This window comes from Mycteria americana, chromosome 6, assembly GCF_035582795.1.
Source record: "Mycteria americana isolate JAX WOST 10 ecotype Jacksonville Zoo and Gardens chromosome 6, USCA_MyAme_1.0, whole genome shotgun sequence".
Taxonomy (NCBI): domain Eukaryota; kingdom Metazoa; phylum Chordata; class Aves; order Ciconiiformes; family Ciconiidae; genus Mycteria; species Mycteria americana.
In genome coordinates, this window is record NC_134370.1 from 51,570,824 (window position 1) to 51,585,077 (window position 14,254).

The following is a 14,254-nucleotide window of genomic DNA, read 5'->3' on the forward strand; positions in this document are numbered from 1 at the left end:
CATGTTAGCTTTTTCATTGCATCTATTTCTGCTACCTGTTGTGGTGAAAACTAAATTAGTCTATGGTCTTTTTGGTTTGTTTTGTTTTTTAAAAAAATCCAAAGTCGGTTTGATTCTGATAACTGAAGAGTTGTTTATATAAAGGTGAACATTAGCATGTGATTATTTCCTGTTTGACTAATGTTTATAACTTTGAGGGATGCTTTTGTTAGAAGGATCATGTTATGTTTCTACTAAAATGTTTGTCCTAATGATTAATATTAGGAGATTTCAGTTGTAGCACTTTTTTTCTACAAAACAAAGGAAAGCATGAAATTAAAAAACATTTTTGTGATGGATTTGGGCTTGTTAAGCAAGGGAATAAAAGATAAAACTTTACAGGTATAGTATTCTTGAGAGGGCTTATAGGAGGAAAGCTAGAAAGTAGACAACTAAGAAAATGTGAAATGGTAAGGTTTCTCTCAGTATACTTACTTTCTGTGAGCGCTGTTACATTGTTGTTTTAAATCTTAACATGACTGGTGGTTCTGCTTTAAGTTGCTCGTCGCTTACAGAAGCACTTTTTATATTAAGACTATTTGCTTCAAGGACAATGTTGTCTCTTCTCCCAGCAGGCCTCCCCACTCCCCAACCCAACACTCCAGCTTTCCAACCTTGTATATTTTTGTTAAACTTAATTATTATAAGCTTACATGTGCCTCACACAGGGAAGTTCAGAATTGTTTGAGTGGCAGCATGGAGGCCTGTGTGCTATTGTATGAACTTGTGTTCCTGTCAAATTGGAAAGAGCAGAGCAGCAGCAAGCATCTCTTACCAACAAAGAAGAGACACAGCCCAGACAGTGCCCAGTGATGGTGCTTTTTTTTTTTTTCTTTGTTTCACACTTTCCTTGCTTGCCTGTGTAGAAAAACTTCCATTTTTAATTTGGACAAATTAAGTGTAAAGGTGCTTTCATCTCTCTTGGTACCCTGAAGAAAGGTGCAGGCTTCAAATTCAGATAGGAGGTATAATTTGATTCTTCTTAAGTTGGTGATTGACACAGTCATAAAATGGTACATGTGTCAGGAAGCCAAAACCCTTTCTTGACAAGGTTGAGAGATGACATTCAGCAGCAAGAACAACAAAGGCATATATGCAATGTCTGCTAAAATGTGGTTATTTGATAGGATTATGATTATTTTGTTTGTTGATCTTGCTAGCTCTCTATTGAGTGTAGTTTAGGTATGGTTGAAAAAAACTTCCTTGAATCCTGAAAAGAGATACAGACTGTATCTGCTCTGCATTTGTTGAAATAAACTGTTTTATGTTAAAGAAATGACTGATAAGGGTTGAAAGAAAGTAAAGACTCTGTACTTCGCTTCCTACATAGGAATACGGTTCTTACCTTTGTCAACTGGAATAGCTTTAAATACCACATTTCATTAGATTTGTTGAAATTAGGAGTTCTGAAAAGTTATTTGTATCAAGATGACTAATTTCAGTTTTCTCTGTCCTTCTCACTAGTATGTTGCCCATGTTGTGACACTGAAGTTGTTAAGCACTTCTCTTACAATTAAAGAAGACAAGAACGTGGCAGAAACTCTTAAAGTACAGATAATTGATCTGAGTACCAAAATATCACAGCGCCCAGGAGCACAAGCCATTAAGTAATTGGATTGGTATTTTATTTTTGTAGAAATATCTTCTTTCCCTCCCCGCCCCAACTTTTTACATCTATTCTTGGGTAGTGCATTATGTTGTATATTGACTTTTAAATTTCTGGGCATTCTGCAATTGCACTTCACTGAAAAGTTACAGTCACATAATTTGGTGAATAACATAGAAAGGAATGAAGAAAGGAATACTATTTGTTAGTCTTCATAAACAATAATAAGCTCTTTCTTGAATCCAAATGTTGAAGTGATGAATATTACTTTTGGGAAGTGATACCTAAGCAGTGTGAAATGGTCTGGCTAACACACTCCAGCCAAACCACTGAATGTGTTGCTTACTTCCTACAGAAATGAAAAACTACGCCTGTGTGTTGTGGGTAGGAGATTAACCAGCACGTAGGAAACGGAGTCCTTCTTGTGTTTTAAGAGAGGGCATGCCAGAAATTTTGAACACAAATTACTGGATTATACAGTCCATGAATAAGACTTTCAGTGTCTGGAAAAAGAGTCTGTGCACTCTTCATGCTTTCATTTGCAGTTCCTTCATCTTCTGACTTTATGCATAAGATTACCAGCTCAGCTGCTGACTCTTGAAATATTTTTGCTAAAAAACATTTTGTGGCATATTAAAGGTGCAGCCTGAATGCTGCACAAAAATAAAAAGAGCTTTGAGAATATTTTACTTAAATGCATGCCATATAATTTAGTTGGCAAGACTGAAACAGTAGAACAGATACTTTTGTTGATTTTAAGTTTCTGGAAAAATGCAATTAGGTTATCTCAATGGAGCCAGGCTTGTGGCACTGGTTATGCCCAAACCATCTTGCCTTCCAAAGTCAGGGAGACCCAGGACCCTAAAAATCAGTTTTGTATCTAACAGGTACTTCTAAGCATGAGTGAAGTTTGTGTGGTTTGTGTTCACGTGGCTTTCTTTCAGCGGCATTTTTCTACTGACTCCACTTAACGCTATTGTCAGGGAAGCTGTCAGTAAAGAATACCCATTTGCACCAAAACAAGTCCGTAACTGATTTTGAAATCAATATGTAATAGTTAACATTCCTACTCTTTTTCACCTGTAGCATAAATATTCTGCCTTTCTTTTCTCTTGCAACTGAGTCTCTTAATAAACATGAGCTGAAAGTTATATTCAGTCCACCTTGCAGATAACAGAAGGTAAAAAGAAAATATCACCCTTGTGTTGCTGTGAACAGCTTGCCTACTGTTTATTTTTTCATTTTACTAATGTAATAATTTCTTAACTATGTGGTATGTCAGTCCTGTGAAGCTGGTCATGTTTGGCTTTATCAAAGGCTTTCTCATGTTGCTTGTCTTTCCTGGATGGAACTGTGTTCTGTATTCTAATTAAGTATATTTAACTATTCATCTTCTTTAGGGTGGAAGCAAAGCTTGAAAACTGGTATGTTACAGGCCTGAGACAAGAAAACATTGTACCATCTCTCGTGGCTTCCATAGGGGATAGCAAGTCGTCTTTACTTAAGATAGAGTTTAATATTAACCCAGAGGATAGTACTGCTGACCAGAGTCTTACTATTGAATCACAGCCTGTGGAAATAAAATATGATGCCGTGAGTAGTAACCAAAACTCTTACCTCTTCTGATTCTCCTTTCTCTGCTGTTATTCTCTTAGCTCTGTCAAGATCTATTTTTGATTTTTTTACTGAGTGACTTCTGTGTATATTGATAATTCTTGTCTGTCTTTTTTTTTTTTTTTTTTTTTTTTGAAAAGAGAACAATAAATGCAATAGTAGAATTCTTTCAGACAAGTAAGGGAATGGATCTTGAAAGATTAACATCAGCCACGTTAATGAAGCTGGAAGAAATCAAGGAAAGAACTGCTACAGGTAAGATAATAACAAATCTCACTTGAGGTGAGCCCTTGAATGTCTTAAAATGTTTCAATATGATTTTCTAAACACTTTGCTTATGTTTTGATTGCTGGCCAAATAGTATGATTGGGTTGTTTCCTTGAGTTTTTGACTTGGAGGATTAGTGGATGTTTTGTGAGGAGGAGCATTGAGTTTAGTGAGAAATCAGTAGAATGTTACAAAAGTAAGTCTTTACTCAAGATGCGTTATCTTTCAGATAGATAGCATCTCTTTATATGTTGACTGGCACAAATGTTTCACTTGTGAAAAGCATTTCAATTTTAATGTCCCTTCCTTTTTATTTAAGGATTAGTTCATATTATTGAAATGCGGAAAGTCCTTGACTTGAAGATTAATCTGAAACCTTCCTACCTTGTGGTTCCACAGACGGGTTTCTACCATGAAAAATCAGATTTGCTGATTTTGGACTTTGGTACATTTCAGGTATATAAATGACCTCTCTTATAAGCTCAAAGGAAGAAAATATTCTTTTCTCTTAACATAGCTGTCATCTGAAACAATCTCGTTTTCAGAAAGCAAAGGTCGTCATGTGTGACTATTTTTTAACTTACTATATTTCTTACCAAATAAATTTAGGTCAGCAATGTGATCAGTGTTCAGAGCTGTTAAGTTCACTTTGACATACTTGTCCTAGTTAATCTCCCCAGGAAACATTTTCATTCTGTAATCATTATTGTCATAGCTTATCATTTAATATCTTTCATTTCTTCAGCAAAACACATGAACTTTTGTTTCCTTTTTTGTAAAGTGATAGCCTTTTATTAATAAAAGCATGTAATTTTTCTCTTGGAGTTTGAAAGTTGATTCCCTTGTTCCTCTAAGATTGAAAGATTACAATAACTTAACTTGATTTTAGCTGACTGATTAAATATTTATTTTAGTTGTACTCTAGCAGTAAACTTGTAAACTAGTAAGAAAAATTCTTTTTGCATAACTTGAATTAAATGGATTGATAGAAGTAACAAAAAACCCCTACTTATTCTTCATAAGAGAAGTGTGAAATGAATTAAGATCTCTTCTCTGTAAGAATCTAAATGTCAATTATAAACTCCTGTGAATCATCCTTTTCGTCTTCACTAGGATTAAGAGCACGTGTATGTAAGTTTTAGACTTAACTTTATCTTGTCCTTTATGTGTTCAGCTGAACAGCATAAATCAAGGCAGTAGTCAAGCTTCTAGCTTTTCATCCCTAGAGGAGATTATGGACAAAGCTTATGACAAGTTTGATGTGGAAATAAAAAATGTGCAACTTCTTTTTGGAAGAACAGGTAACAAAACAACAATAGTTGCTGTTTACTCAAAAGATTGATGAAGGCTACCTACCTGTAATAAATAAATATGTTTTTTAAAGAAAAAAGGCAAACCAAAACCAGTAGTTAACTAAAAGATAGATTATAATACATGTCTGGTATTAAACTGTGAAAAAATTCATTAGTTTCTCTTCAAACAGCTGCTTGCTTTTTGTTTGGACTTGTGTATTACCTCTTTACTATGATGTCAGCAACATAAATGCCTAGAACTATTATGTTTTCTGTCATATGCAGGAAAATACAGCTAAAATTGGCCTTAATGCTTCATTTGAACTTAAGTTTATGCAGTCAACAGAATGCTAGGTTACTGTTTTACATTTATCTATCCATATATCTATCTATTTTTTTTAGGGTTCTATGTTCAGATAGATCTCTTAGCGTAGAATTGGGCTTAAGGCCACTAAGGCAATATAGTATTAAGAACTATTGAAAATGCATTCAAAACCTCTTGAAATACTTTACCCAAATTGCTCTAGGTTTCTCTAGTTTGTGAATGGGTTCTTTATCCTTTCCTAGTGATGCCATTTGATTATTTCAATGATACCTTAATTAAAGCAATTAGCAAGCGATGTCTTTTTTATCTAAATTTACTGAACATTTGCAGGTGAAGACTGGAAGAAGGCTCGTTTTCAACGTCCATCAACTTTGCACATATTACAGCCTATGGATATTCATGTGCAGTTGGCAAAGTCGATGGTGGAAAGAGATACTAGGATGGCAAAGTAATATATTAATGTTGAAAGGACTTATTCTTAATTACTGTGTACTTACAGAAAAGAAAACTGTATTTTCCCGAAAGGTTCAGTTACACTTTATAATTTGAAGGTATTAACTTAAGAAATAGAAATAGCTTTACTTTTTACAAAACCTTTTTTGACTGGTAGTTCCCTGGTCACTTTCACTGGTTACTAACTATACTGTTTAAACTGAGTCTGAGACCTATTTTTAATGCAGAATCACTAGCTTTACTGTGATGTGATCTTTGTACATGGTGTAGATATTGGTAAATCAGGAATTGTATGTACTTTTTTGGTAAATCAGGTATGTACTTTTTTGTCTTGGAGTTTAATCAAATTTTTTTTAAAAAAGGTTTAAAGTGTCAGGAGGACTTCCTTTGGTGCATGTCAGACTCTCTGACCAGAAAATCAAGGCAATTTTTGATCTGATTGATAGCATTCCATTGCCTCAGAAGTCATCTGTGTCAATTCCAAGCACAAAGGTAAGCTGACTATAACTAAGAAAACGGAAATAAAAACCCTAGCATCGCTAAAGTGATCACTGTAAGTGTGAATTCCTGCTAATGTCTGTGGTCTTTTTCACTTGAAATAAGAGATCTGTTGCCAAGCTAGTTAGGCAAAGCATCTTCATTATGACTTACCATCAGAACGTGCTGGGCTTACTCAAACAAGGCTAGCTTAGCCTTTGTCATTGTCCTGCTGGTTTCAATAAAAGTATTGGCAAAACTGGCCTTGCTAAGTAATATGGGGGAGGCAAGGTGAAACATGCATCATCAGTGGAAAATATGACTGAACATACCAAGTTATACAGACTTTAAAATAGTGTTGTTTTTCTTTTTTCCCTGCCTCTAGGTACCAGCTATTCCCACAATTCCTGTTGTTAGTAAAGGGTTACTTAATACACCCCAGTTGTTAGCAGAAATAGTGTCAGGTAAGAAGCTACAGATATGCCTTTGTAAAAGTAGAAGGCCGTAACTTATGGAATAGGTAATGTTTTCAGGCTGCTATTGATCTTAAAACATGTTATAAGGACAGTAGAGATGAGTATGATTGATCATCTCTAATTTCAAGTGCATAAGAAGATTGAATTAAGATGCTGATGTTACCTCAGAATAATAAAGTTACTTTTCTTAAAAAGCAGAAAAAACTTCTTGTGGGATTAATTCATATTATGCATAAACAACCTCTTCAAATGTAAGTGAGCTATTAGTGACAACTGTATTAGGATGTCATTAGCAAACCAATACAATTATTCAGATGTCATGAGACATCTTTTTAGCAGAGAGTATTTGAGGAACCTGTTATTTCAGAATTGACTTAAATCTAAAAACAGATTTAGCCAAATACTAATCTGCTGCTGCTGCTGCTACTTCAGGACACATACTTTGGGGTGGGCACATAAAAAAGGTGAGTAACATGTATAAAGGAAGTGTACACTTGTATTAAGCAGCCAACATGTGGCTAAAATAGACTGTTACAAACATCACGTGTACTGTCCTGAGTGTTTTGCATTTGCAAAGCTCTCCTTTTTCTGAAAATGCAGAACTAGAATAACAAATGGCAAATTACTGTATTGACACTGTGGATTTGAGCATTTACTTCTGTGGCTGTTCTAGAGAAGAACTTTCCTATAGTGGAACCTGGGAAACTTGTTTCCTGGAGCTTACTTTATAACTGGTTTTCCTTATATGTGTTCTTGAACGTCTAATGATACAGCTAAACTCTAGTGCTTTCCTTAATAGGGCTTTAATTTTCTTCACTTTTCATCCAATGGGTAAGAAAGCAGTGTAGATCTAAAAAGTATACTTTGTCAGATTAGGTTTAAACTGCTCATACAGTTTAAAATCCCATTGGAATGGGAAGAGAGGGTGGGATATTTACCCCTGTTTCTGGAAAAAGTTTACTAAGGAGGAGGTCACTTCTCTTCTGTAGACTCTGAAGAAGAATATTTTGATTTCGAGGAAAGTTCTGAACCAACTGACAGCTCACTAATTAAAGGAGAAGAAATAAGAAATAAGGAGCCTGCTAAAGAGGAACTGATAGATCTTCAGTTGAAGTTTGAAATTAAAGAGGTGTGTCTCTTAAATTCTATTTTTACCTTCTACATAAAGCGTATTTAAAAAAAAAAATTCCAATATTCTCTTACCAGTGTTCTCTAGATTTAGTGGAGAAAAAAAAAATACTCATGTTATATACATACATATTTCTGTGTATGAGTTATTTATATATGGTATGTTATGAGTGTTTTTTAATATATGGTATGTATATTAATAAGACACATATACATACTTCATCTGTGTGTATGTATTGAAAAAAATCAGCAAAAAAGCCCCTTATTGGAATATTTTTGGTAGAAAATAATAATACCAACTCATAATTTGGGGGTGGGGGATGGAAAACTTGCACTGGAAGAACAAAGTAAATACGCAGGCAGGTCACTTGTAAAGAGCAAATCCCAAAATATTTCTATGATATTTATATCTCTCACCATCAAACAATCACTTTTTTTCCCTATTTTTACACTTTAACTCTGTAGTAAAAATAATACTTCCAGTAAAGCAGGCAAGGATTAATTTTGCGCTTTTTTCATTGTTGGTTTGAATGGTGAGAATACTACGTGTGAAAAGATGGTATAACTGTGTATTTCTTGCTCATCCAGGTTTTAGTAGAACTCACCAGGCAAAAGAAAACTGAGGAAACGGTACTTGTATTTGATGTAATGCATCTTGGAACGGAAGCTACTGTCAGAACCTATAATTTATCAGCTGTATCTTATTTAAAGAAAATAAGCTTGGATTACTATGAAATTGGAGGTAATAAGCAATGGAAGAGAAGTATACTAGTGTGTGTGTGTGTGTGTGTGTGTGTATCTCTCTCTCTCTCTCTCTCTAGATCTCTATATATTAATTAGTCTGAAACTGTGGCTCTCCTGTCTCTTGTACTTACTGAAATCCAAATGTTGTTCTAGTTTTCCAGTTACAATACTTAGTATGCAACTGTCCATTGGCAGTGCGTGTCGCATTGGTACAGTTGATAAGCTCTGGACTCCCACCATAATACTTATTAGATAAATAAATAGCTTAGTGCTCAGTCTTTGGATGGAGAAGGTGTACAGACTTGCCATTTTGGACTTAACGAAAAGAAACCAGTGATTCATATTTGGTGGTGCAATGTATTTTAACAAATGGTATTGAAAGTTAATCCCTATATTCAAGGAACAAATTCTTTGGTTCTCTGAAAGAACAGAAATTACCCTAATTCTTGTGTATTTCCTGTGGTATGTTACAGGTAAAAAAGCACCTATTCATCTAATTAGTTCCTCAGATAAACCTGGCTTAGACCTTCTGAAGGTGGAATATACCAAGGTATACATAAAGCTTTTAAAATTTATTTTTAAAGCACTCATATATTATAAAGTCTTAAATGTACTATTCAGAGCTAGTGGATTGTTTTGTATCTTCTGAAGAGCAGAGTGACTGGTTGAAATTAATATTAACCTTCATGTGAATCATTATTTTCAGGCTGACAGAAATGGGCCACACTTTCAGACAATTTTTGACAACACTGAACAGATGATTCAAGTGAGTGCTTACAGATTGTATTGCTTACTTTCTTTTGGTTTGTTTACTTAGAAGGGAGGAATCAATAAGAGTTTTTTGGCTTTCCTTTTCCCCCCACCCTGGCCTTGCAGCAGGGAGATTTAAAAACTTAAAATGTTCTTGAAAGTTTTTATACAACTTATAAGAGCAGTATGTTAGTCTGTTTCTTAACTATGATGAGAAACTGTCTGGCTAGCTCATATGGATAAAATTTAAAATAACGTAAGAATGCATCTTCTCATGCATATGAGATCATGAAGTTCAAATGCCCAGTATGGGAAAATGTAGTGGGGTCTAGAATTCTTTCCCTTTCCTGTCAAATAATCTGTTTGTATTGTGAGCGCTACATAATCAGCACTCTGTTGGCTAAATTTGCTAAGAAGTCTAAATCCATTTATGAAGTGATTTCTTTTCTTTTTCCTTTTTTTTTTTTTTTTTTGGCAAGGGGAGGGCAGAGGGGAGCATGTTCTAATTCTTCACTCTGAAATATGACTCAGGGGCTTCTTGCAATACTGCATTTTCCTCTCCATCAGTTTTGTCATAGGCTCTAGAATGAGAATTTGATCTCTTAAAAATTATTGCAATATAGGGAAATGTGTTTACACAGCAAGTACCTAACTTCATAAGTTCCAGCTGTTGTACTAATGGTGTATTTTTGAGTCAGGGATTTCAATATAAGGAAAAACTGTCTTGAGGAATTCTGTAAATAAACTACAAAGGGCTGTCAGTTTTCTGTGGCAGGTACTTCCCTCCCTTTATAACTTTATGGCATTATTTTGCCTGCCATTTTTTGGTGTGAAGACTGAAATATTTAACTTGCCACCTAATAGTTTCAGAGTATCTATACATTTCATCAGGGAATTCTAGTTAATACTGGATTTTTTTTGCCAAGAAAAGGTTACTGAAGTGGCAGCAGGGGATGAGAGTCTACTACTCCAAGTGCTACTGAGGTGGATATACATACTGAGTTGACTGACTTCACACTATGGGATAGTGCTGATGTTAAGAGAACTCAGCTTTCTATACATCATCAGGTGTTGCCTTGAAACTCGTCAGGGGGACTTCTGTGTCTGGAAGAATTGCATTTGGGCTCTTTTTCCAATTTCAAGCCCATTCAAGCAGATAACTTTTACCAAACTACATGGCAGGCACTTATTGACCTTTTGGACTCCCTTAGTAGATTTGTTGAGAAATAACCTTTATACTAAGTTTGTACATGGCAGCCACCTGCCACTTATCCATTCATGTAGTACTGTGTTATTGCAGGAGCATTCAAGAATGAGTCTGTGTTTGACAGAGCATATTGCTTGAGAAGACTGAATCCTGGTTTAGGTTAGACTACCTTACTCCAGGTGTATCTCTCTTAGTCATCTAATTAAGTTTTCCACTTATTTAATGCAGTTTCCCACAATCAGCTTTTTACTCATTTAATGCTTCTAAATTAATTTTGTATCACTTGGCTTTTGTACTGAGGAGGTTATAGGTTAACAGTTACAGCTGTTGGGTTGTTGTTAGGTTTTCTTATTTTCTAAGCTTACTACTTTTCTGCTTTACAAAAAGCTTTTTTCCTTTATGATCTGTTGCTGGTAACACATGCAGCTTTTCTGTTTCTAAGAAATTGTTATATTCCATTGGGTACTTTTGCACGTCAGTCCAACTCTTATACTTGTAAGTTATTTTTTTTGTCTTATGGAGTCTCATGTTTTCAACAGGTAGCTTTTTCATCATTGAACCTTCTACTGCATACAGAGGCCCTTATGTCTGCTGTCAGTTTTCTAACAGCTGTTAGTCCATCAGGCAATGAAAGTGGTGGAGACACACCAACTAAAGACAAAAAGCAAGAAGATAACACTAGACTGAAGAAAGGTACTGAAGAAAGTTGTGTTTGTCAAAATGATGGTTCTGAAAGGATGTGTTGCATGCTGGCAAAACGATCAAATCCAGAGAAACCTGATTAGCTTTGTAGTGTGGGGTGAAGATCAAAGCTCATGTGACTGTGGCTCACCAGGCTAGAGGACTGATTTTAAAAAAAAAAACAGTAAATGACATAATGATTACAATCCTAAATGGTGTCTTCAGGTGAGCTTTCTCTTCTTGCGTTTCAGTGCCATTTCACAAATAGACTTGAATTTGAGTAAATGAGATTTCTGCAAACTGGACTCAAACAGCAGCATGATCTTAGTGTTCATGGTAAAATAAAGGACATAAATAGTACTTTGATTAAGCTATATTATTGATCTAGGCAATTTAAATATACTTTCAAAGTAGTCGTCAAGTCCTTTGCTAGCCTAATGAAAATCTTGCTGTTCCTGTAGCACTGAAACAAAAACTGAATTTATATCAAAATAGGCTCAGAGGGGAGCAACTGCACTGTCTTTACTACTAAGTGCAAAACTCAAGCATCAGGTGAGCTGGAAATGAGGTGTTTAGTGAAGAATGTTCAGAATCACTTATAATTTTAAATGGCCTGGATTTGAATCTGCAGGCTGAAAAAGAAGCTGCTGCTGTGTAGTTTAACAAAGCCCAAGTATTTGAGCTCTTGGATTAACACTTTGCTACTCAGTTAGTGAAGGTGCAGACAATCAGTGAGGTCTGATGACTTCTGGTCTTCCCCCATAGATAGTTTTTGACACTTGTGCGTGACTTTACCTTGTTCTCCCTGCCTTAACACTTGGTCTCGTAATACCTGGCTGTTGGCTGCCTGAAATAGGCTTCCAAGTTTTTCCATTTCTTATAACCTTGAAGTTTGAGAGAAAACTTTCTGCATTAAGGTCTTGGAATAGGAAATATTAGATAACCTGAAAAAAACCGCTACTGTGAACCTATTGAGTTTTTGACTTAATGTTAAAATTAAGTATACTGTGCAACTTATTTCTTCTTAACCCAGCAATTACCCTTCATTTAAAAAAAGTAAAATTGTTCCAATAGAGAGTCATCACTAGATGGGAGTAAGTCATAGAATTACGAGCAAATGCCGACGTGTTTTACTCTTATCAGTAGAGTTGCCTTCAGAGAAAGACTTGTTGCTCTTGGGATGTTTGGGGGGAATTGGTCTGTTGATGGGATGTTACAGACTTAATCATGATAGTGGTGATGAAAGAAACTATAGGAAACAAAACTAAGTCATCTGAATGCCAAAAAAAACCCGCCTAGACCAAAACAACCCTCAAATACTCTCAGGAGTTTAAGTGAAAATATGAATTATATGTACCTTGAAAATCCCTCCCTCTCTCATTTCTAGTGGCTAGACCTTCCACGGATAAGGATGTCTTTGACTTCAAGCTTTTTGCCAAGCTGGATGCTTTCTGTTTAAATATTTGTGATGAAAAAAAGAACATTGCAGAGATCAAAATACAAGGTATTAAATTCTTTGTTAGTAGTAACTGATCTAGTAGTTTAGTTTCAAAGCAACCGCTAATGATTGGACTAAAAGATATTTAAGGTGTAACTTTTCAGCATCTGACTTTTTTTTTATTGTTGTTGTCTGTACAAACATGGCTTGTGTTATTGTTTTAAAAGTCAGTCTTCTAGTCTGTCACAGTGTTTTGGCCTCCAGCTGCATGATATATTATTCTTCAGGTAATTAGGTTCATGTTTTGAAGGAGTTTGATTATGGGTGGCTTTTCATGTTGTACTAAGCTTTGGATATTTTTCTGCTATTCCTGATTTATTTAGGATAAAAAAACCCCTTAAAACTGTTTTCTTTGGTTTTGAACTCTTGGGGTTTGTTTGGGTTTCTTGTTTTGGTTTTGTTTTCTTGATTCTATTTTTACCCTTCAGAGGGGCTATCAGTAATTCTGAGAGAGAGAGGGGGGAAGTTTCACTTCCAAGTCTGGCTATAGCTGCCATCCTAATAGCTGTCAAAACTTTCTCTTAGTATGAATATTTAAGAATGTGTGATAAACAAGAATATATAATACAGATCATAAAAAGTCTCTTGTTTGTGCCCATCTCTAAATCATATGATGTATTCACATGAGATTTTGTATGCAAAAGTGTTGTATTCAAATACAGTATAGTAACATCTTTTTTGATAGAAAAATCTAAGTAAACTAACTCAGTAGTTTGGTTATTAAGAGAGGAATTATTGTTTGACTATTTTTCTATGAATAGTAGCTCACTTCTTTACAGAGACGATTGAGACAGTATCTGTATTAGATACTTTACTATTTTTTGTTCAATTTTACTAATTGAACAAAATTTACTAATTTTACTACTTTTCTTCAATTTTGTTTAATTTTACTACAGTTTTGTTCAAAGCTGTAGTATGGTCACATGCTCAAAGTTTAATAACAGATAGCATAGTGTATGGGCTTGGGTTTGAACTCAGAGACTCTTGGGTTTGAACAATGTACTTATCTTCTGTGCCTGATTGATAAAATGCAAAAAATCTCTATTTCCAGAACTTAGAATACTTTTTTATTTTGGAGAAGTTATGGTAGTTGGGGAATTACTTATAATTATTCTGATTTGGATACAGGGAGACTAAAATGCCTTGGATCAAATAGAGCTCTTTTACAGTCCCTTCAGGAAGGGATGTGGTAACCGACTTATTTCATTTGGAATCAGAGGAGAAAATCAAGTGTGTTTAGGTATTTTTGTGGGTTTTTAAAGAAAATATTTGTTGAATTTAGCAAATTATTAACAAAATAATTGTTTGTTACAAGGTATGATTTCTGTAACTTTCCTCACCTCCCCTACTAGTGTTGTGTGTCCCGACCCTGAAAATGAGTGTTACTTCTGTTGTGCAATACTACTGTTTCTCTCTTTATACTTTACAGGTCTTGACTCATCTCTTCTCCTTCAGCCAAGTCACACTGTATTCTTTGCCCGACTTAAAGACATAGTTGTCACAGATGTTGATTCAACGACCCTTCATAAAAAAGTACTCAACTACAAGATTTTAAGTTTTACTTGATTCTTGGTTAGTTTTGTGTGTATAAAGTGAAATGTAATACATATTCTACTCTTTTAAAAATATTTGGTTTGTCATGAATAAGATACATGGTAAAGCATAGTTTTCATATTTGGCATTTCATATTTCATACT

At 34.9% G+C, this 14,254-nt stretch overlaps 1 protein-coding gene across 4 annotated transcripts in view; it reads left to right on the forward strand.

Moving 5' to 3' along the window:
* The window catches only part of VPS13C (vacuolar protein sorting 13 homolog C), a 257,639-nt gene that overhangs the window by 26,928 nt on the left and 216,457 nt on the right, over positions 1–14,254 (forward strand). For all 4 annotated transcript variants that reach the window (XM_075505807.1, XM_075505805.1, XM_075505806.1 and 1 more), the window contains 15 exons: positions 1,504–1,646; positions 3,046–3,238; positions 3,400–3,514; positions 3,846–3,982; positions 4,701–4,827; positions 5,474–5,591; positions 5,959–6,088; positions 6,459–6,537; positions 7,539–7,678; positions 8,266–8,419; positions 8,895–8,971; positions 9,128–9,187; positions 10,918–11,071; positions 12,447–12,563; positions 13,987–14,090. In XM_075505807.1, coding sequence (XP_075361922.1) covers positions 1,504–1,646; positions 3,046–3,238; positions 3,400–3,514; positions 3,846–3,982; positions 4,701–4,827; positions 5,474–5,591; positions 5,959–6,088; positions 6,459–6,537; positions 7,539–7,678; positions 8,266–8,419; positions 8,895–8,971; positions 9,128–9,187; positions 10,918–11,071; positions 12,447–12,563; positions 13,987–14,090 — 1,848 coding nt within the window. The remainder of the gene's footprint in view (positions 1–1,503; positions 1,647–3,045; positions 3,239–3,399; positions 3,515–3,845; positions 3,983–4,700; positions 4,828–5,473; positions 5,592–5,958; positions 6,089–6,458; positions 6,538–7,538; positions 7,679–8,265; positions 8,420–8,894; positions 8,972–9,127; positions 9,188–10,917; positions 11,072–12,446; positions 12,564–13,986; positions 14,091–14,254) is intronic.